The 24,914-nt window shown below is 37.1% G+C and overlaps 1 protein-coding gene across 2 annotated transcripts; it reads left to right on the forward strand.

Annotated features, from left to right (window-relative positions):
• On the forward strand, positions 1–24,807 carry LOC124952644. Of its 2 annotated transcripts, none has more exons than XM_047502808.1 (13): positions 1–924; positions 17,311–17,482; positions 17,595–17,618; positions 17,706–17,821; positions 17,914–18,151; positions 18,236–21,178; positions 21,252–21,473; positions 21,566–22,247; positions 22,346–22,546; positions 22,711–22,845; positions 23,127–23,404; positions 23,497–23,694; positions 23,775–24,807. In XM_047502808.1, exons 1-13 carry the CDS (start codon positions 841–843, stop codon positions 24,020–24,022), a joined length of 5,541 nt encoding a protein of 1,846 aa, XP_047358764.1. In that variant the 5' UTR covers positions 1–840; the 3' UTR covers positions 24,023–24,807. The 2 variants fall into 2 exon arrangements, with proteins under 2 accessions (XP_047358764.1, XP_047358766.1); XM_047502810.1 differs by having other exon boundaries at positions 21,270–21,473.
• Positions 24,808–24,914: the final 107 nt, after the last annotated feature.

Here is a 24,914-nt window from a genome sequence, read left to right on the forward strand (position 1 = left end):
CCGTCCCGGAGGAAGGACGTTGGTATGGTTGCGTGCCATCCGCTTCGACTTCTGCCTTGCCTCGTTTCTTCTCCGCCAACGAGAAACGCGGGAGCTCACCTCAGAATAGGTTAAAGCATCGAACCGATAGGTTCGTAATCGTTCTACAGGCATTTCCGCAGGTACGGAATGTATTTCGATTCGAATATTTCGACAGTTCGACGTTACCAATAGAAAAGGGAAAGAAAAAGAGAAAGAAATCGTACGAGAGAAATATATTTCGATGAACGAGAGAAATTCCTCGAAGGGATCAAATTGATTTCAATACACTTTTAATGCTTAACGGTACTTCTTCCGTGGACATTCGAAAAAAATCGCGCACCTCCGTGGCCTTGTACGAAAGTCGTAATCGGCCGACTTACGGTTGTTCTCCCGCGTGAGTCGAGTCCGTGAGTCGAGTCGAGTCGAGTCGAGTCAAGTCAAGTCAAGTCGAGTCGAGGCGAGTCGAGTCGAGTCGAGTACGAGTCGAGCTGTGCCAGCAAAAGTACCTACATACCTTCGCAAAGATCCACTCCTTCGAATGTGTGCCGTATATGTCGTCAAGAGTAAAGAGGACGTACCTCGATCTAGAAGAGTGCACGATGAGAAGATAACCAAAAGTTTTGATATTTCCTTCTCTACGATCTATGTTAAAAAACGAACAAACGAAAATGCGCCCAAGTTGAAGTTTTCATCAAGATTTTACGTGCTCCTTCTTTTTATTTCTTCGAAGATAGACGAATAGACAGATAGAAATAGATACCTGCAGATATATAGATATATCTATACATATCGAAGGGAGGAGAATATCATCTTGAAAAAATGGCTTCCATGTGTGGCAGCAGTAAAAGCCATCCGGCTTTGACTACCAGCAGTTATTACAGAAGCGGCACTTACCCTTATCAAGTAAGTCTTTATATTTCTTTTGTGATTATACCTCTTTGAGGTCACTCACTAACGCGGGACGTTAAAACATGTCGACGTCCAAGCCTGCTGACGTCCTAGAATTGTATGCACAAAAGAGAAAGAAAAGAGAGAGAGAGAGAGAGAGAAAGAGAGATAAAGAGATTGGAAGATTAGAATCGATTTGTATGCACGGAAAGAAGTGTTTTCTTCGAAAACGGTACTCCGTGAATTGCGAGTGAGATAATTAAGTCGCAAAACGTGACTATGAAACTCGTTCCTCCGGGCAATCATTAATAATTTATTATGAGAAACGCGACGTAAGTACTTACTTCGGAGTAAATTGTACGCGTGAACGCCTACGTAATATATGTGAATATATATATATACATATGTATGTACCATACGTACATATGTATGTATGTATGTATGTATGTACGCGCACATACCAACTATAGAATCTTCGATTCTCTTTCTTTCATTCCTTTCTTTCATTGTTATAAGCTTAACAAAGTCATTTTATCGTTAAAAATTTAATCCACGAATTAATAAGATTTTTATTGTTTCGTATTTTTCATTCATATATTTATATATCTATGTATTTAAACGTACGAGATTTATCCACGAACAATTACAGTTTTATTAACTTAAGACTTTAATACCTTTAAGTATAATAATAAGAACGTCGAAGAATAATAATAACGTAATGTCTACGATAAAACATACTTCGATATCGGATAATGACAATTCACGGATACTTGCCATTGGAAATTATCATGATATTGCATTGAACTGTCATTACGACAGAACGATTTCATCGAATGATGGTAATCAATCTGGTCAGCTCGAGTCTAACTTATTTTCAACGATAACTCGTTACACAGAAATTTATAAAATACTTTCTGAGGTATATATATATATATATATACCTCATATGTATATATATATATATATATACATATATATCTAAATATATCGTAAACGTTTCGATCTTTGATCCTCTCGAAAATAGGATAATTACGATGTTTATCTTTCACGAATAAACTAGTTTATAGATATCTAGGTTTTGCGAACGAGTACCAGTTAAGTTTTTCCTTAAAGGAAAATTTATCCTTCAATGAATTTGATTTCTCTTTATTCGGCAAAGAAACATTTTAATTACTTTTAATTGCTGCATTTAATTCTTAACACCGAATATATAAAATCCTTATTACGTAATTCTTTAAATTATTTATTTATATGATATTTTTTCTTTTTATTTTTTATTCTTCTTTCTTTCTTTTGTTTTTTTTTTTTTTTTAATAAACTCGATGCACATTCGCTCTTAACGAGAACGATGGATCGATCGATTAACAACGAGAGTGACAGATAACGGTGACGAAATGCTTCCTCGTTTACCTTCTTTGGAACTCGTTGGACGAATTTCCTCGTTTCTCGACCTCTGCCACCTGAGTGATACTCGTTTAACTATATCGGTGGTAATTCGACGAGTTTACCAATGAAAGTGAGGAGAGAGACATCCTTCTTCGATCGAATTCCTCACTTGTAACTAATTTTCTAAGAAACGATAAAAGAAAACAAAAAAGAAATAAACAACATGTATTTCACAGCACAGATAAAGAGAAAGAGAGAGAGAGAGAGAGAGAGAGAGAGAGAGAGAGAGAGAGAGAGAGAGAGAGAGAGAGAGAAAGAGAGATAGCAAGAAAATAATAACAAAGCTTGTACTCACGATAGACGAGTATATAACCATGCAATTAAATTAACATTTCAAATAACGTCTACGTAGTATACATATAATATATCAGTATACCTAATAAGGATAATTATATTACATAGTAAGTATAAGTAAGTTTCACGCGTATGAAGAAAAAAGAAGAAAGGGAAAGAAAAAGAACTAAAATATTAAATTAAGAATGAACAAGGAAACTTATATCTTAAAAGAAAAAATATTCGAGGCAAGTACGCGAGATAGCATGAGAGAAAGAGACAGAGAGAGAGAGAGAGAGAGAGAACAAAAAAAATAAACAAATACGTCAAAGTCCTGTTTCAGTTGTTATTTAGAAAAGAAAAAAAAGAAAAAAAAATATTAATACTCGTCGAAGTCGCGTACGTACCCTTACCCTTCTTTCCTCCCTCCCTCCCTCCCTCCGCCCTTAACGTCTCCTTTGTGTATAGACGAAGTTAAAGGTAAGGTAAGGAGACGACCAACGAAGGGGGTTACAGTTTACGCCACCATAAATCGTTATTAAACGAGCGTTCGCTTAAAGGACGGCATGTATCCACGTACTATATCCGCGAGGAAGAAAACTTCGGGACCACCCCGCAGACATATAAAGTCGAACGTTTGACGCACCCATCGCGACCCTCTCATACCTCTCTTCTTATATATATATATATGTATATATATATATATATATATATATCCGACCTTTGCTTCTGAAAGTGGAGGGAAATCATTTCTGTCTTTTCTCTTTCGAATTGTAGAGAGGAAATAAAAGGAGAGGAAGTAAAAGGAACGTATTTATCCTTTAATGCAGTCACATCCTTTGTCCTTTTCAAGTTCTTTATTTAGGTTTCGAAGTCTCTCTGTATTTCTTACTTTTAAAAAGAAAGGAAGGTTAGGTAGATAGGTACTTACCTGCTCTTCGAGGGTGTAAACTTTGAATTGTGCGTGTATGACTTAACCATTAGAGAGAGAGAGAGAGAGAGAGAGAGAGAGAGAGAGAGAAAACAAACAGAATTAATATCTAACATAAACATTTAACTAATCTATTTTATTCGATCGAAAAAAAAGATTTGGATTTTCCGTAAAAATCTCAAAGTAGAAAAATAGATAGATACTCTGGAGCATGTATTGTGGATAACCCATAAGGACTATATACAAGGACGATTGTCCTTACATCGTAGGTGGAGATTTTTTTTTTCTTTTCCTTTTTTCTCTTTTCCTTCCTTTTTTTTTTTCTTTCTCCTTCTTCTCCTTCTTCCTCTTCTTCTTCTATTTATGCAAGTACCTACCATTTCATCCTTTATCGTTCGAACAACCATCGCGATCTCTTATTATGCAGAAGAGAGAGAGAGAGAGAGAGAGAGAGAGAGAAAGAGAGAGGGAGAGAGAACAAACGATCCCTATTCTGCGTTTATCCACCTAGCTGTTATTTATACCTCTTCTTTTCCCTTCTTTTCTTCTCATTCCCAAGGGTATCCTTTGGAGAAGAGTAGTTTTATATCCTTTCACGTGGTATATCTACAATTTCTTTAGCACGAAACCGATCGTTCAGGGTGGTCCTTTTTCATGGTAAAGTAGAATCCCTTCTTCATCGTTTGCATACTATCTCTTATTCCATAATACGTAGAACAATTACGAAAGAATAATTCGTTTGAAAAAATTCAAGTATGAAATCGGTATGGTCTGTATGATGGTGGGTGATGAGAATGGGAGTGGGGGGTAAGAGTAGGGGTGGATAGGATACTTTTTTTTTCTTTTTTCTTCCTGAAAACAAAAAAAAAAAAGAAAAGGATATCGAGAAAACGAGATATCGCTGTTTCTATAGAGTACTATTAAAGATGGCATTCGTGGCTCGCGTATAAAACGCGAGGAGATACTTAGTTGCGCGAGACCACACGTGTACTTACTTACTTACTTACTTACTTGCTTGACTCATCGCGAAAACCTTGGCCTTGTCTTGCATGAAAGCGTTACATAAGTTCTCTTCGCTTGGTATCGCGTGAAGATGATGATCCAATGTTCTTTTTCCTTTTTTTTTTCTTTCTTCTTTCTTTTTTTTTCCTCCTCTTCCTTTTTTTCTCTTTCTAAATCGACAACTTTCTTTTTCTTCTCTTTTCTTTCTTTCTTTCTTTCTACTTTTTTTTTTCACTTTTCTTCCATTCATCCTTTCATTCAATGAAATCTTTCGCATAAATAATTTCTCAATGAAATGTATCAATGAAGGATTTCTCTTTATTCGATTCCGAGTCAAATCGCGCGTCGTTGTTTAATTTCTTTAAAATCTTTTCATCCCATTTATGAATTTAATAAGGTCCAATGAACGAACGTACGAGCGTAAATGGTAAAAGTCGTTCGAGGTTACTCTCACGTTACCGTTATCGTAAAGTCAACCACAAACGATAATCGTAACGATAACGATGTGCTTACTCGCCGCGGCAAAATCATAGAGCGAGATTATAATTATCTCGTATCTTCCGGGATAGTAAAGCACGTATGTAATGGATTCCAGGTTAAACGAAATACCAGACTTACCACCATCTATCTATCACGTGAGTGGACTCGCGCGATTATGTATTTTTTCTTTTTCTTTTTTTTTCTCTCTCTTCTCTGTCTTACATTTCTTTTTTCCTTTTCTTTTTTTTTTTTCTTCTTCCTATGCTCGTGAAAAAGAAGTAAGTAACAAAAGTGTAAAGTTAAATTTTCCGAGAACAAATTGAAATAGTTGAAACCGTGTATGGTCGAAGGAACGAACATGGTTCTTTCGAAGTCATAAGAAAAAGAAAAGAAAAATGGGAACAAAAAAAGAAAAACAGAGTCATTTCCTCGATACGCATGATCTAGCCCGCGAAGGATCATTGACCTTGGAGTAAGCATGCGATCGTATAAAGTCTCGACAGAGCGTCTCATCGATCGTCGGAGCTTCGACCAACCGCAAATCCCTTTAGAGAAAAGAAACCTCTCTCTCTCTCTCTCTCTCTCTCTCTCTCTCTCTCTCTTTCTCTTTCTAACCATGCTGGTTTAACAACTATAATAAAAACGACGGGAAGTGACGAGCCAGCTTTATCGAAGGGACAACAATGACAAACGAAGACGAAAATATGCGAGACCAACTTGAATGGCGAAGAATCGAGGAGGATTTAAATTCCATTCGAAGAAGGGTAGGACGGGATAAGGGAACCGGGCAAAGGGTATTCGGATCAAGGTCGTTTCCATGTCGTCTTCTCGAAGAATCTTATCGGGCGATCTCGCGATCGCGTTCGTGACTCCGAACGAAACTGACTCCGTATCTTTCTCTTTCTTCTATGACCACCACCACCATCACCACCACTACATTCCTTTCGATCGTTTATAAACGATTCTTACGACGACGAAGAAGGACCCTGTTGGACCGCCCGTGCGTAAAGCTTAAAGAGAAGGATATATGAAAGAGAAAGAGAGAGAGAGAGAGAGAGAACTATTTCTATGTCCTTTTTGCGAAGAGACCAAGCGACCACAGGAATTTGTGGTCCAGACAAATCGATATCTGCTTGTGGACGTCTTTGAAGAGGATAATACCAATAATCTTTCGCGTGTGCTTTCTTTTTTTCTTTCTCTTTTTCTCTCTCTCTCTCTCTCTCTCTCTCTCTCTCTTTCTCTTTTCACGAGCGGCACGCTTGCTCGGTCACATTGTAAACTTTACGACTCTCCCGCAATACCGTTCAAGATAAATCTTGTGCTTCTCTTTCTCTTTTTCTTTTTCACGAGACATGCAACGTCATGTAACCAGCCGATAAAATGCATCCAATCGATTTATCGACAAAATATCTCGTCGAAATTAATTAATTTGGAACATAACGACGGGGAGATGATGGGAGAGAAAGAGAGAGAGAGAGAGAGAGAGAGAAGGGTTATAAAGGGAGGATAATCGATGTTATCCTTAAATCGGATCGTCTCGTAATTCATCGTTAATGACGATACGGTACTTCTCGCAGTAAAACAAGTAAGTAATCGATCGCTGTGAGAAAATGTAGAAATCGATATGAGAGAGATGCGTTCGTAAACCTTAACGAATGATAAGTATGGGTTATCAAAAATGATTGTTCCGGGTTACATGGGATCGTTTAAACTATTCTTATGTTATGGGAGTTTAAAAAATATGAATCATAGGTATCGAAAACGCTCGAGGCGAGAATCCATTGAGAAAAGAATCGTTCGAGAGATATTCCTATGATTGAGGATCATTCAAAGGCGAGTAAAAGAAAAAGACAGGTAAGGAGGAAGAAAGAAAGAAAGAAAGAAAGACAGAAAGACAGACAGAGAGAGAGAGAGAGAGAGAGAGAGAGACTATGTTGTATATATATGGATGGAGAGAGATCGTCTCGTTTGCTTTCCTTCTTTCTCTCTTTCTTTTATTTTTCCTCATCCCTTCCCATTTCTTATAGCAAGCTGTTACCTCAGAGACGAGACAAGCCAATCTTATGTTGACTCGACCGCAGACAGACCGCAAATCTCGTCTCTCTTTCTCTCTTCTTCATTCCCTTCGTCATCGTCTCGATCCGGTATACGGAGTTAAAGTGACACTAAATCCAAGGTGGCACTGACCTAACTGCTTAGCTAGGACCACCGAAGAGAGATGGACCGTTTTTCTCCCTCTCTCCCTCTCTCTCTCTCTCTCTCTCTCTCTCTCTCTCTCTCTCTCTCTCTCTCTCTGCCTGTCTATCTCTCTGTCTCTTTGTGTCTCCTTACACGACGATAAGTACTGTTATTTCTCTGGCATACTTTGCTCCGGAATATCTAATGAATGTATGTATATGTATGTACATGCTTATGTGTCCAAAGAAAGAGAGAAAAAGAGAGAGAGAGAGAGAGAGAGAGAAGTGAATTAAAAACATATTGAATTAAAGGACGACCAAGGTCAACAAACATTGCGATCGATATAACGACTATGAGTACTCGTTTTCTTGTAAAAGAAGAAAAAAGAGAAAAGAAAAGAAAGAAAAAAGAATCTTGATATATTTTATCCCGATTGAAAAAAAAATGGACGAATCGTACGAAACGTCACGTATTCGTAAAAAGTTTTCATGTCTAGCCATTATGGATCCATTAAGATCGATATCTTCAAACGATCTTATATTTCTCGTAAGAAAGGGATAAGCATGGATCGATTTTGAAAACGCTATTGGCTATGAGTACCACGCACCTGACCTCGAGCGTTAAAACTTGGATCGATCGTTGGTTACGCTCGGTATGCGATCGCGATCTTGATCCTTCGGTTCTTGCACGCGATCCACGATCCTTTCCCATTCACGATGCTCGAGGAAAGGCCACGTATTCGTAGAAGAGGACGGTCCATTACCATGTTCCCCCTTATTCCTAGAGTTTCGTCAGCACTATTCTCTTTTACTATTATCATACCATCTATTATGAGCATGGATTATAAGTACGTAACTATCCTATATCTAGCTACTTAACTTAAGAAACTTTTTTCTAACGATTATCTCTCGAGATTCTTTGTTCTCGTTTACAATTTGCGTAAGTCTTGCGATAATTTTTATATTACTTAAGTAACCAAGTACTTAAATGAAACGTGGGATGAAGAAAAGAAAAGACCAGAAACACTCTTTCTTCCCCTTCGAGGATTAATTTATTATAACTCGTATGAGATAATTAAATTGGTTCGTTAATGAGCCACGAGGCCTGTCCACTCAATGGCCTTTCCTTTTTGTTTAGCCACGATCATTACAATGGCTTTACAGTTAGGTTCGATGAACTCTCTGAATGACTGTGAATATTGGCTTTTGATGATATTCTATGCAACGTGCATCGTCAAAAACAAAGAGAAATATAACAGATATAATATAACGCTGAGTATAATATATTATCGGATAATTATCTAGACGGTTGGATAATTAATACGAACAAGTGACCAACTGAACATAGGACCATCATCATACATCGATAAAATTTTATCCTCTCGCACTGTATTATACTACAGGTTCTAACTGTAACTATACGATTCCAATAGTACGATCTTAAGGAGCGATTAGATAACTCCAATGCTCTTTATCTATGATCTATCTACGAGCATGAGTTTATTTCTTTCTGAAGGCTGATAGTTTCTCATAATAATGGCACGTTCGATCGTAATTTATTCGAGTTGTATTCAACAGAAGGTAACAGTATTATCGATAATGAATAATTTCGAATGGATGAAACATGATCGGTCCGTAAATTATCAAATATCCATCGATTAGGATACGTTTATGATATGACATAAGGTACTTACTTTAAGTAAAGGTATTAAGGAAGGTAAGACTCGATACAAACACGTGTAATTTCGTGGAGGTTCGTAAAAAGGAAAAAAAAGAAAAAAAAAAATAAGAAAGAAGTAAAAAAAAAAAAAAATAAAAAAAAAACAAGAAAGAAAGAAAGGAAGGAAGAAAAGAAGGAACGAAGGAAGGAACACTCGAGATGCTACATTTTCGATCTCGTGAGTCCTCAGGGCACGATGTTGTAGTCTAGTCAGCGAGGTACGGATTTGCATAGCATTGTAAGAGACGAAGAACGAAAGAGAGAGAGAGAGAGAGAGAGAGAGAGAGAGAGAGAGAGAACGTGAGCGTAGAAGAAGAAGAAGAAGAAGAAGAAGAAGAAGAAGAAGAAGATGATGATGATGATGATGATGATGAAGGAAGAGAAGGGAGCACCCAGCATGGAAGTTCCAGGATGACCCGCAGTGCCTGGAAATCCTGGATCTAAAACGGTTGGGGTCCTGAGAAACTCACGAGGTCAATTCAAGTATAGTTACGTCACGACCCCGAAGTCTCCCTACCTTCCGCCAAGTTGTAAATCAAGAAGGGAGAGGCTGAGATACGCGCGACTCATGTCCGCTTGCCTCCCTATTGCTTTAGTTTAGACGACGTTGGGTCGGCAACCTTTTCGAACTTAAAAAAAAGGATAGACTATATAATGTATAATCTTTATCATTAAATTCGTTAGATAGTTTTCTTTCTTAAAATAGATATATGTCTATCTTATAAAAATAATATAGACATCAAGGAAACGGAAGTTTAACTCGTATAACATCGATTATTATTGAAATTAGCTAATTTGTAATCATCCATCGCATTGATTTACGTTTGATCGCATATTATTTCGATTAACATCCTAGCAATATTTATTAGTTAACTTTATAGTTAACTTCTTTCCTACGTGATATAGATATTTATTATCAATCACGATTACGTCTATTATAATATTTACTTTCTTTCTCAATGAAACCGCAAATCGATGATATTAGTCTTTCGCGATAACAAACTAACGGCTATCTATGATAAACTTTTATGTCTAGTCGTTACACGGAAGCCGTCGCGCCTCGGCGAATAATATGCGTGCATGCATTGACTCTAATTGTTCACTGAATCACTGGTAATTACTTTGTGGTTAATCGTATTGGTTGTGAAAATGAGAGAGAGAGAGAGAGAGAGAGAGAGAGAAAGAAAAGGAAAAAAAAAGAGGAAAGAAGAAAGAAAAAGGAAAAAAATCTCAAGAGAAAAACATTCGTTACGAATTACCTACCCTTGCCAATTAACTCAAGCAACTTCTTATTATTATAGAGTCTCTCTCTTTCTCAGTTGCATATATATATATTTTTCATCATTCGTAAGACATATTTATGATATATGTTATACAACCGTAGATTCGATCGTCCTTACGGTTAATTAAATTCGCGATGATGAATCACGATTTCGATTGGAATATTTCTCACGTTACGCCGACGAAGTGTTCACGGCCAGCTAGAAAAGATACGGCGGAAGCACGTACGTTTATGTTAATCAACGATCGCGTTTGATATTCGTGCATCAAGAAAAGAACTTCCTCTATTTACTTTTGTAACAAACAGATGGATCATCCTCTCGATCGATGGTCAAAAATTCGTCATCGATCGAATGAATTTAAAATCGACCTTGTCTTGATTTCACCATGCGCAAAGATCTCAATTGCGGCGAGATCAAAGAAGATCTCATTTATAAATCTCAATGGCATAGGATATATAATGGAAGGATTAAGAATAGGAAGAAAGAAAGAAAGATTGAAAGTTTCTGTCTTCACTGAAATGATCAATTTCGAACGATTCAATAGGAAGACGAAGGAATGCGATGTTCCAATCTTGGAAATGTAAGAATCCTTTCGGTGTTCGAAGAATATTATCTCGATGATCGCGAATGAATTTTCTCGCGAATAAAAGGTGAGGATGCGATGAAATAGTTTAGATCTTTTACCACAGGACTCGACGGTTAAGGCAATTAAATGAGCGATATAAGGGTCGCGATCTACGTTCATTGTGAGGAAAGACCATTTTAAAAGATATCCTTATTTATTATATGTATATAATGCGTGAGAACATGTACATCGTTTAAATTAATTCTACGTGTTGTCTTAACGATAACGAGCTATACGTACGAAGAGATTTTTTTCTTTTCCCTTTTTTCTTTTCCACCTTTTTTTTTTTTTTTTCTCTCTTAATCGATTATTAACAATAAATTATTACAAATTATTATATTCTTGAGAATTACGAATTAGATGTAATAACATGTTATATGGTGTGAGAATAAGTGTTTTCGATGGATAAATTTATTCCATAGAATGGTCACGGGTACCGAACACATTCTCGTTTACGGAGTAAGACAAACGAAATGACGTACGGATATCGCGGTTGTTAAAGCGAGCGTGACGTACGGCCGACGAGAAGGAAACGTATGAACTTGAAACGGTCGTCACCGAAGCCGCAAGGTAGATTAATCAGCGGCAAAGGGAAATAAATCAGGATGTTAGTGATAAATCAGGGGGATGCGGCCTATCGACTCTTGGCTATTATGGGTTGGCTTTGCGTACGTAGGTAACTAGCCTTCATTACTACAACCTTGGCAAAGAAATGTCCCGGAGTCGAGAGAAGAAGACTGGATATCTCCTTTCTCTTTCTCTCTTTTCCTTTTTGTATTATCTTACTCGTGCAGGTCAAAGACACGAGTGGCAGCATTTACAGATCGAAAAAATTCATAACAATTTTCTTAATGTCATCGAGAAGTTTTGCTTCTTTTTGTCGGGCCATTGAATCTTTTTTTTCTTTCTTTCATTTTTTTTTTTTTTTTTTTTAATTCTTTTATTAATTTTCTTTCTTCTTTCCTTCTTACGCCAAAACGAACGTACGTTATTTTAATTTAATTCATTCAATGGGAGGCATCCCGATCGTTCGTCCGTCATTAGCCGCATGCAGAACTAACGAAAATATATCTTAAGGATACATTTTCAAATCAAGTAGTTATCCTCTACTAAAAGAAAGATTCGACCCTGAACGAGCGTTACAACGCGTACCTACACGCGAATGTACGTAGACGTGCGTTCATAGGGTTTCTCATTAAGCGAGACAAGGACGGCAAAGAGGTACGGTGGCGTCCTTGAAAGATCTTTGCACTCCCTCGCCACTCTTCGCGGTCTCATCTTCTCCTCCTCCTCTTCCTCCTCATCTTCATCCTCCTCCTTCTACTTCTATTTTACGTTTTCTTCTTTGCCGTCCCTTCGAAGGCCGTGAAATGACTCCGCCCAGGTCATGGACCAAGCACCTGCACTAGCATATACCACCTGTATCGATAGTCTCTTATCCCTGTTCTTTTTTTTTTCTCTCGACTTCTTTCTTTCTTCTTTTTGTTCCAGACTTCATAGTCTTTTTTGTCTTTTTCATAGTCGTGTCGTCGTCGCGCGTTATCGTTGTCGTTCTAACCAAGTTCTAATCAAGAATGTAAGATACTTACTATGAGGAAGACTCTCTCTCTCTCTCTCTCTCTCTCTCTCTCTCTCTCTCTTTCCTTTTCCTTGTAATAAACTCCCTGAGAAACGAGCATCCGCTGTGTGATCCTGTTTCTATCGGTGAAGCAATGCGCTTAGTTACAGTAGATTCAGAATCTTCGATGTTTTACAGATTCGTGTTAGTAACTTGACATCGAGTATGTATTTAGATATATATGTATGTACTAATACGACGTTAAACGATTTGAGAATATTATAGATATATTTCATTCATTCCTCTTTTTTTTTTGTTTTGTTTTGTTTTGTTTTTAATAACTCCGTTAATTTCGAGACAAAGATATATACCAAAGGTATAAACGATTTAATTACCATAAACCCATAATTACACGTGTTCCATGAAAATGCAAAGATACATTCTCAAATACGTTCTCTCTTGTCCCTTAAGTATTTATTCAGGCTCGTCCTCAGGGTCGAACAGATCGATCGACCGATCGTCGTCCACTTTTTCTCTCCTTTTCCCCTTCCGATCATTTTACTTCTTACTTCTTATTTCTTTTTCATTTTCTTCTTCTTTTTTTTTTCTCTCCTTTTACCCTCCGCGTTCCATTGCTCTTACTTTCAGTAATTGTGGATAAACTAGTCCGACGAGTAGTAGTACCATCCGCGGCACATCGTTTATAGCCTCGCGTTAGAGACTATGAAAAAGCTGTGCGCCGGTAACTCTTCTCTACGTTCCAACGAAAACCTATCAAATTATTACGAAGGAATGAAATCGGAAGAAAAAAGAAAAAAAAAAAAAAAAAAAAAAGAGAAGACAAGAAAAGAAATTTATTTGTACCTATCAAAAAAAAAATGATAGTGCTTTAACAAAAATTTATTGAATTTTCTTTTGAATTAAATCGTGACATTAACCGAGAGAATGCAGGCAATTCGTTGCGTTGCCAGAAAAGGTCCTCTTAATTCGGTGGACCATTAGTAGGACGATTAATAAACGTATAAAAGTTGTTCGCCAAGTTGAACAGAGAGAGAGAGAGAGAGAGAGAGAGAGACATTTGTGCGGTGTCGCGCGGCGAATCGAGTTGCTTCCGCGTATATAAGTCTCGAGTATGTTACATTATTCTCGTCATAAAGCACTTTCGCGATGCCGAAGCTAATGGCCTTTTCGAGAATAGTCTAGCTGTTACCACGCTTTGTGATCCACATAGTTGGATATGCTCGGTAACGCGACATAAATGCTTCGAATTTTTTCCTTTTTCTTATACTTTTTCTTTTTTTTTGTTTTGTTTCGTTTCGTTTTGTTTTCTCGTCTTTTTTCTTTCTTTTCGTTTTTTTTTTCCTTTTTTTTCCCCTTTTTTCTTTTTTTCTTTCTTTTTTTTTTTTTTTTTTTTGATATCTTCTTTTTTTCCATTCACAACGTTCTTTCGCGCGCTTCCCTTGAAAAGAAATTTATAATGAAGTTTTGAGAAAAGATAAAAGAAACAATATGTGAGAACATTCCGTCGGTGAATTTTATGAATCGAATTATATCAAACGTTTTTTTCTTTTTCTTTTTTTCTTCTTTTTCTTTTAATAGAACACAGTCATTCAGTTTCAAGAACTATTTAAATATTTCTTGGATCCATTGAAAGATCTATCCTAATACGATATAATTGCCTCATTGTATTCCACTTTTCGATCGTATAATCGCATTGACGTATTTCTCTTAACGAGAAAGGGAGAGAGAGAGAGAGAGAGAGAGAGAGAGAGAGAGAGAAAACCGCATATGGGTTTCTATTTGCCGATGATTCTACGAGATTTTATTCCGGAGCGTGTCAAGGGAGCATCGATATCGAATGTCGACGGTAATGGTGGCTCTAATGGCGGCTCTAATGGCATTTTCTCTGACTTGCCAACAACGCGTAGACCAAGTGCAGCTCGTCCTTCGACGAGAAACGCATAAACGACTCCTTTGTACGACGATCCTCATTGCGAAGAAGTCCACCTATGTGTATACGTATACACGTTATTCTATGTATGTATATGGATTTACCAGAACGTTATTCCCATGAAACCTACCTTCGGAATAATGTCTTATGCGAAAATGAGATTACTATAAAAAATGAAAACATAGTGGCGTCCCCTTTCGATATCTTCGTTCGATCATATCTCACAATTATCGAAGCTATTATTCCAAGATAATTGCTTCTTCGCGATAATTACGCGACAATTCAGGAATAATATACGATGATTATGTTAGCTTAATTCGATCGTATTATAAAGAGATGACGATGATACTTTCAGCAAAGTATGCACTATGTGCATACGTGTGTAGAAGATTTGAAGAGAAAAAAGAAAAAAGAAAAAAGAAAACGCAAGAGAAAGAGAAAACCATCGATCATAAGTTCTATAAATATATTACATTAACAAAGTAACGCTTCGTTGCGAATAAAACGAGACAACTATAATGGAAATAAATATACATAAAGATAATCCTTCGAAATCTTCCAATTTTGTTTCCAAGAAATTTTACAAGGTAATAATCATTATAATCGGACGATTTATCGCGAGGGGAGATCGATCGATCGATCTTCGTTATAGATACATACCGATCGAGGCAGTTCCGATCCACGCCCATCGCACACCTTCTGTCGTACAAATGCGTCCCGTTAATTACGATGAGCCAGCGAACGAAGGAAAGTAGAACGAAGGTGCGTTCCTACGTGTATTCGAGAATGAACGAGAAGGATAGAAGGATACACACAGAGAGAGATAGAGAAAGAGAAAAAAAAAAAAACAAAGTTTTCTTTGAAGCTCGCCTTTAGGCTTTTCGACGATCTTCGATGCCAAGCGTTGGTTAGCAACGGTTCTTTCCTCTATCCTCTGACCATCTTGATGACCGGTACGGCACGTGCTGCTGAGTACGCGAGCGAGACGGAAAAATAAGACAAAAAGAAGAAAAAGAGAAGGAAGAAAAAGAAGAAGGAGGAGAAGGAAGGGGATAAAAAAAAAATAATAAAAATGAAAATACTCTCTTCTTAGTACTTTTCATCGAATCACGACAATCATGGATAAACTCGATAACGGTGTTGTTCCATTAAATCCACTATGATATTTCTGATACGATTGACCTCCTAAGTATCTAACCAATGTTCTAATCTTTTTCTCTCTCTCTCTCTCGCTGTCTGATCAATACGGTGAATTGGATCTATCGATCGTATTCCATATAGTAGGCTATTAGCTTTTCACGGAATGTTCTTTAACATTCTCTCAGCAACCATACATTCCAACGAATCAACGAATCGTGAAGACGAGGTCAAGTTTAAGAGGATTCTTTCGAAGATAAAACCATTTATCTATCTATCTTCATGACGTATGGATACCTTTCAACGACCAAATCGTATTCGATTAATAAATCTTGTCTATCAAGGTTTTACGTACATCGCGTTTAATAGTTTCAACATTATTATCGTTATTATTATTATTATTATTATTATTATTATTATATTCTTTATGTTTGTTTCGTTATGAAATTGATCATCTTGAAGAAAGTCAATGATCTTTGGTAGACGGCCATTGACTCGTGCGAATATTAATTCTTTAAAACGCGTTCGCTCGCACGCGCGCTTGTCTCTCTCTCTCTCTCTCTCCAGCTATCTTTCTCTTTTTTTGGATGGACCCTTTGGAGGATGGTCACTTACGTCACTCGAGCACGTAATACAATAAATACGAAGATGTTACACTGGTGCTTCTTATAAAAAAAAGTGAAAAAAATAAGGAATGAAAAAATACGAGCGTATCGATCTTGCGGCCTTGTACAAGATCGTTATTCTCTCTCTCTCTCTCTCTTTCACTCATCTCACAATATTTATGTTACGTCGGTCAATCGATTTTATAATGAATATTTTTTTCTTTCTTTTTTTTCTGTATCGAACACGTTTCTAAAATATCTTTCTTTAATGGACAGGAGACCGTTTCCAAGTTATATTCAAAGGCCTTCTTTCTAAGAAACTTTTATTCGCATAGATCCACTCTATGATTTCACGGAGCGCGGTGCGTTTATAATCTTACAGCATCGCGGAAGAGCGTGACAAATATCACTCTGGCATACTCCGGTTCCGTAATATTCGTAATCTCGATTGAAACGAACGAGATTACACCTTATTTCTTAGGACATCGACTTTAACCGAATAATCAGACCTTGACGACCTTAGGTCATTATCACGAGGAATTATTATTTTATCTCAGATATTATTTCCATATCGTTCTTGAATTGAAGAGAATGATTAATAATTTTTTTTTATTTTACATACATCTAAATCAATACTTTGTTCAATCTCTACTCGCCTTGAATATAACCATACATATTTACGCATAGCGTTAACAAATCAATTCTTTGAAACATCTTATTGAGCGATGATGTCGCGTGATCAGAGAGAGAGAGAGAGAGAGAGAGAGAGAGACCATTATTTTCTCAAAGATCCGTCGAATGTGACGCGTCCATAATTTCGACTGAATTTCTTTTCCTTCATTTTTTTTCTCCTTATTTTCACGCATTCCACTAACGCGAGCAGTTGGTACCGTTAACGGGGGGAATTGCCATCCAAGGAGCTAAATTTATTACATGTACACGTTATTGGACATCGTATATCGCGACGCTTGGTTGGGTCTCTCTCTTTCTCCGAGAAGATGCATGTGAACGTAAGAAAAAAAAAAAAAAAAAAGAATAATAATAACGTAATGGCCGAGACAGGAAGGTATAGCCTCGTTTAAAGAGATCACGATCGATGGATCGCTTGATCGTATCGATCGATTCACTTTGATAAAGACAGCAATTCTCTTCACGTAAATTGTTCGACGATTTCGATCGTACCAAATTCTTACGAAATTATGTCATTTTACAGAGCGACTATTACTTTCCACCACGATCTACATGGTCAAGGGTACCAGCACATCCAACGAAAAAACAAAATGGCAATTCGACGTGGAAAATCGGTAGCGCGATGCTGATAATATCGGCGATGCTCGTATTAATCGCTGTACTTGCGATCGCCGGACTTGCACTCTGGTTGGGTGGTAAGTTTTCCTTCATATCGTCGTTATTTTGTTATTTTCTATTTTTCTCTATTAATCCTTTACGTAATAAACGTAAATGAAAGAGACGAAAATTAAAACGTTCGTGTTTCAGCATTGAGGAACGATTCCAAAAATGGTTAGTATCTTTATTTAAATATGATCCGTTAGAAATCGCAAAAGGAATCTTATCAAGGATAAAATATTTTCTTTTATTCATTTTCAGCGATCGTTGGATTCTATTGCAATTTCAGAGTAATTAAGGGAGAAAGGTATAATCCGATGTTGAAGTTGAACACGAGTATGGTGTTTCGAGATAAGGAAAGAAAGTACAAAAATATTGTAAGATATTAGAATTTCAATAGAAATAGAAATATAATTATGTAAACGTTTATTGATCAGTTAAGTACGAGCTATTGTCATTGTTATTTCAGTTCGAATTGTTGTTCAGAAGAAGCGTTTTGAGTCCAGCTTACAAGCAAACGATTATAGACAAATTTGAGAATGGTACATTTAAGGTCTTCTTTAGGCTATACTTAGACAGAAGGAAGATACCGAGATCCATCACGAATATCGAAGATACGATAGAGGATATAATAGCTAAGGAAACTTATTCGTTGTCCTCTTTATTCAAGGATCTGGAATTAGATCTCGCCAGTATAAACGTCAAACGTAAGCAACTACATAGATAAACATTTTTAATATGTCATTGTCATTCGATTATTGTTATCGAAATCTTGCATTTAATTTACTTAGGAATAAGTCAGGAGATAGCGACGAATCAGAAACAGACGAATCAGCAGAGAAATGCTATGATAACGAAAAATGGTCTCCTTCGACCAAATAGAACGAGTCCTCTTATAACGGGCACCAAACCAAAGTCTAAACCAACGAAGATAGAATCTAGCGAACCTGAAATCGATTTCAATAATATTCCAACGATTCAAGGAACTTATAAGGCGACGAAGATCAACGAAACTATGAAGAATTCTACTAAAATAGATGTTAAGATCGAGTCCAATGTTAAAAACTTTAGTAAGATTTCGCAATTGGACGAAGTTTTAAAGAGTACTGTTTCGAAGATCGAGGATACTACGAAATTAGAATTAACTTCTGCAGAACCAATTTCTACCACGACGAAGGACAGAACAACGAATAGAATCGGTGTAACGACCGAGACAATTGATCACCAAAAGGAAATTACTTTATCTTCCATAAAAGTGTCGTCCACTACTACGAGTAGTACAAACAGCGTGATCTTTAATGATTTTCACAAGCCAGATTTTGAAACGTCACCTTGGAAACCAATAGTTCCTGGATACGTTAATACCGAATTGAAATTATTACCGGAAACCACAGTATCGTCAGGTAACATTGATATCGATTCGACTGTCAAAAATTCAACGTACAATATTCAGGATAAGGTCATTGACAATCCAAAATTGCCTAATCGAATTCCTGAAAGTTTAGATCCTTTGAATACGCGCATGGATGTACCAGGTATGAGTACATTGGACGAGGAAGATACTGATTTTCCGCACGACAGAATCGTACCCGAAGATATGGTGAATTTTAGAGTAAACGGTAAATTCAAGAACAAGATTCCAGGATTGATGGACGATGGTAACGTGTTTACAGCACCGACACCTGCGGCTGAAACTTTCAACAGGCCGAGCATCGAAGTGTCCGGTCAATTACCATCCGAAACTTATGATCTACGATTGAGTACTTCTTCGGAATTGACCAAAGCTGATGGTGCGAAACAACATTATTATCAGACGATCGATCAAACCAGAACGAAAATCGAACTGGCGAACTCGACGAACGAGCCAAAGGAAAATTCTTCATCGACAATGAGTTCCATCGCTTCAAGATGGAATCTCCAAACAGTCAAATCTAAGCCTTCTTTGACAGAGGAATCAGATCCGGAATCAGTGTCCGGAATCGGTATCGCCGAACCTGTTCCCGATGTAGAAGAAAATTTAGAAACGAGAAGTCGATTAAGTGGAATCGAGGCACTCGACAAAGAACAAAACGACGCTTTACGCGACAGAAAGGTCGATCAGAGACCGATTTATACGAGCTACCGAAGTCCTGATCTAAGTGGTAGCGCGGTTAGGCCCAGTCTCATAGAAAATCCTGGAACTTTAAAACCCTTTCGACATACCATTCCTGTTGACAAAATTACATCGGCAATTGTTTCAGAAGATGATAACAAAAGGCTCCCATTGATATCACCCAATCAGAATACAAAAATTTCATCGTCCGTCAATAACAATGATAACAAACATATCGAAAAGGCAGAGATAAAGGATAAGTGGATAACGTCGATGAATATTAAAGAAGCCACCGAGATGATTAACGCTGATCGAAAAAATACAAGTGCAGAGTCATCCGTTAAAATCGCAAATATCGAATTGGCCGAATCAACGAAACCAACGAAATTGAACGGCGAAGAAATGATAGACGACGAGAAGATTCTTAAACTAAGTACGACCGAAATTTATTCGGAACTGTTACATCCATCTTATAACAATGGACAGAAATTGATCATGAAGGACGAAGGAAATAAAGAAGTTATATCGGAAAAGCTAACGTCCAACGTTTCGAGAAATTCTACCTTCATCGAAGTTGATACTCTACAACATGTTCCCAATCAAACGGATGAAGAAAGTACGAATGATTTTGATAGTAAAAATTCAGCGAATAGGGGAGAAAATGTTTCGATTAATCCTCACTTGACAACTACACCAGGTACACGTAAAAAAATCTACAATGACACGTTGAAGGCCTACGTTGTTGAAAATTTGGTGACCTTAGCACCTGTTAAAAGTAACACTGGAGTTGGCAGGCCCATCAGACCAAGACCTAAAATTGAAAATGAGAAAGTCACGAAACCTTCGGAAAAAACATCCGCGAATAAGAATTCCGTGGAACGATTAGACGAAACAGCGTTACTGGAACAATTGTTTGGTCTTCAGGGTTTAGAAAGGGATAACAACAAACGTAATTCCAATCTTTCCAAAGGAAAACTCGTCGATGGTATAGAAACGAATAATGCGACAAATTCTTCCGATAACAAACATACTCACATCGAACAAATCGTCGAAGTTGTAACTTCTGTTAGTACAAAGATATCGTCCAAACAAAATCCTGATCGAGTTGTTCTCAGATTCGTCGTAACTAATTCAACTTCTCCTCCTATTATTCATTCCGACTCTAATACGAAATTGGAAAAGCATTCGTTAGAAAATACGGAAGAAAAACGTTCGTTCAAGGAAGAAAAACTAAACGCCGATCCGATAAAGATACAAACTTCTGATAGGAAAATTTCGACGTTAGAAGAGAATCGATATCTTTTGGACAAATTGAAGCAATTAGCGGAAGTAAGAACCCATGACAAACCTATCGTGACGATTCACAAAAATTCATCGAACATATCCTTAGATAATCTGAATTCTAAAATTAAAGAAGGATCATCACCATCGAATGATCAAAGATTCTTACAAAATTTTGATGAATTGAAAAAGATCGCGGACGTAGCGATGGGAAATGAAACGTTGAAAAATGGCAGTGCTCTGTTCACATTGAGTCGAGACGGCGTAAGGATTCTCACGAAGATAATGAACAAAGTTGAAGAAGATGATTTAAAACATCAAGCAAATCAGACGAACGAAGAAAGTCCTGTATTTATGACTGGTAATAACTGATAGAAACTATTTTGGGATTATTTCAAAATATCGATCCTCGATCATCCGAATCATTGATGAAGATCGTATATTTTTCACAGATAACTGTCAAGGGGGGGGCTTCCAGTGCAACGACGGCAAATGTTTGCCATCCAGTGCGAGATGCAATATGCTTGGCGAATGTTCGAATTCGGAAGACGAGGCCAGCTGTACGTGCGCGGACTTTTTAAAGGCACAACTTCTACAACAAAAGATATGCGATGGTACAGCGGATTGTTGGGATTATTCCGACGAAACAGATTGTGGTGATTAACTAATCGATATCATCTCAAAATAATTGCATTGCATTCGCCTAAATCAAGACTTAAAAAATACTGTCTCATTTCCGTGTTGACAGATTGGTGTGTCGAGGGTCAGTTCGTTTGCGGTAACAGCAGGTACTGTGTGGATCAGAGCAAGGTTTGCGATGGTTTCCGAGACTGTCCTACTGGAGAGGATGAAAAGAAATGTGCCGCACTGATCGAGGAATACGTTGAAGATTATAAAAAAGTAGCTGACGAGTTAAAAAATAAAAGCATAATTTTGGAAAGTAAAAATGAAAGTGACGATGTCTTCGTCAAGTCGGAAGATTATTCGTACGATTCGGAGAACAATCGAGATGTACCGTTCGATCAAGAAGCAGTTGAATCCACCTTATCAAAAACAACCACCCTTCCTGATTCCTTTGACCTTCCATCGAGCAGAGAAACCTATGGGTCCGTCGTAGAAACGACCATTTTACCGGATGAACCAACGAATTCTCCGAATCTCGTATCAGGAAGAGAAATATCCTTGAATTTGAGAAACAGTCTCGTTGATAGAACGTCTTTTCACGCGAAAGAAGATTCTCTGATAACCTCCACGCAAGGATTTAAAAAAGAACTGAATGGTTACAATGACAAAGGTTATCTAAATATAAGAAAAAATGGAAAGTGGGGGAAACTTTGCTTAAATTCTACGAACAATTTTCGTCAGGAAAAACAGACTACTTGGAGCATCGAGGATCTTGGTAGAGCAGTCTGCAAAGCAATCACGTATCAGTAAGTTATGATTTGACTTTTTTTCTTCCTTTTCTTTTTCTCTTTCTAACGTGAGAAGCTTTAAAAGAGAAACAAGGAAATTTTTTCTGACTTATCAGAGATTACGAGAGAGTCGAAAGAGTCCTGGATGAAAATCCATCCTCCGGCAATTCTTATTACGTACTCTCATTTAACGAGAAACCGTCCGACAAAACCGTGTTAACCTTCAAGCCGTCCAACTGTCCGAGCGGCCAAGTTCTCAAGGTCAAGTGCAAGAATCTCGAATGTGGAATAAGGACGCAGGCTCCGTCGCAGGCAAGGTATATCCATTGAACCAGTTTTTCATATAATTATATACCAAAAGAAGTGAGAAACTTTTACGTGTACATAGATCGTTAAATTTGAGATATGTGTTGTACAAAAATCGAGTTCTATGAATCAACTGGATTCACTGAAATAGATTGCACGTTTCTCGTCGTTCCAGGATCGTCGGGGGCGGCAGTTCATCGGCAGGAAGTTGGCCGTGGCAAGTAGCTCTCTACAAGGAAGGTGATTATCAATGCGGAGGAGCTCTTATCAATGACAAATGGATTCTCTCTGCAGCCCACTGCTTTTATCGGTAAGCCATGACAATTTCTCCTTACCTATCGTGATTTGTCGACCAATCGGGAACCAAAGTGCTTGCTACATTTTTCAACGAGATAATAAAATGGATAAGTTTGAAGCATTTCGTATTTATCCAGCCTCTTATAAAAGCAAGTAATGTCTTAGGACGATAAAAAAAAAAAAAAAAAAAAAAAAAAGAAAGAAAGAAAGAAATGACGATACGAGCGATGAACTAAGAGAAAAATTTATCTTTTTTTCTCTCTTTGAAACAACGCAAAAATTATATTATTTTAGTGCTCTCGACGAATATTGGGTTGCAAGGATAGGTGCTACTAGAAGAGGAAGCTTTCCAAGTCCACACGAGCAACTTTTACGACTGGATCACATCGTCCTTCATCCGGATTACATTGATAATGGATTCATTAACGACATAGCTCTTCTTAGACTCGAAAGATCGGTTACGTTCAGTGATTACGTCAGACCGGTATGCCTTCCGCAGAACGAACCAAAAAGTGGGACTACTTGCACTGTCACCGGTTGGGGACAATTGTTTGAGATCGGCAGAATATTTCGTACGTACTCATAATCTCGTATCTATACATCTAAATGCAAGTCTTTTTGCGATGATATATATATATATATTTTTTTTTTTTTCGTTCAATAGCTGATACTTTGCAAGAAGTCCAACTGCCTCTGATATCAACGGAGGAATGCCGAAGGAAAACAATCTTCTTACCGTTGTATAGAATCACATCAGGAATGCTTTGTGCTGGATTAAAAGATGGCGGAAGGGATGCATGTTTGGGTGACAGCGGTGGTCCTTTGGTTTGTTCAGGATCTGACAATAAATATACCATTCATGGTAACATCTCAATACTCGCTTATACAAAACCTAATGATATTTTATAAGAATCTTAAGATGATTTCATTTTATTTATTTAGGTATCACTTCAAACGGATATGGTTGTGCCAGACCTGGAAGGCCTGGTGTTTATACGAAAGTTCATCATTATCTATCGTACATCGAACGTGTTATCATCTCGAAAAACGATGTACCGTCCTCGATAGCCTCCTGTAAAGGACACAGATGTCCATTGGGCGAATGCTTACCCAAATCCCGAGTCTGCAATGGATTCCTCGAATGTTCCGACGGTAGCGACGAACGTGATTGCACGACGACTTTCCGATAAAAAGACTGACGATACTTAAATAATTTTAGAATTCCCATAGATCCTTTGCCGATTCGATTTCGTCGTTTTACAAATCGATAAGATCATTGTCGTTCAAACGGCAAAATCGATCGCGATGCGTCTGAATGAAAATTGCAAAACGTATTTTTGTTGTATTTATTCGACGAAACGATTGAGTTTGAGTAAATGCAATTTTTTTTTTTTTTTTTTTTTTTTTTAATGTAAAAAATATCACAAAAAAAGAGACCAAACCTGGACTTCTAGGTGTCTATTTTGTAAGATATTAAAAGATAAGATGAAAGAGAGAGAGAGAGAGAGAGAAAAAAAAAGAAAGAAAATTTCTACTTACGAATTTCTTTTTTTTTTTTTTTTCTTTTTTACTTCTCATCGATTCTCCATTAAATACAATTGCATTTAATCAAACGACTGAAAGTCGAGAGACTAGATGCGATTATTCTCGTCTCTTTTCTTTCAGGAACATAATCTCGATCGAAGAGAAAAACTTTCGTATTTCTAAACTAATTAAGAAAGTTTAGAGATAGCGTAGAGTCGTTGTCATCGAATCGATCTTATATTGACTTGACATTTGAATTAGTGACACTCGTTAAAAATCATTAAGTCATGTTATTCGAATGTTTCAGTCTCTAAGATTAGTTTTTTTAAGATTTAGATTTTGTATATATCGTATGTAGAGAAAGAGAGAGAGAGAGAGAGAGAGAGAGAAAATGATGTCTGTAAGGAATTAAAATAATATCAAATAATAATAATAATAATGATGATGATGATGATGATGATGGTGATGATGATAATAATAATAATATTAATAATAATAATAATAATAAAAAAAAAAAAACATCACATAAAGAGAATAATACGGACGAATAAATGTCTT

This window comes from Vespa velutina, chromosome 10 (assembly GCF_912470025.1).
Source record: "Vespa velutina chromosome 10, iVesVel2.1, whole genome shotgun sequence".
In the NCBI taxonomy this organism is placed as follows: domain Eukaryota; kingdom Metazoa; phylum Arthropoda; class Insecta; order Hymenoptera; family Vespidae; genus Vespa; species Vespa velutina.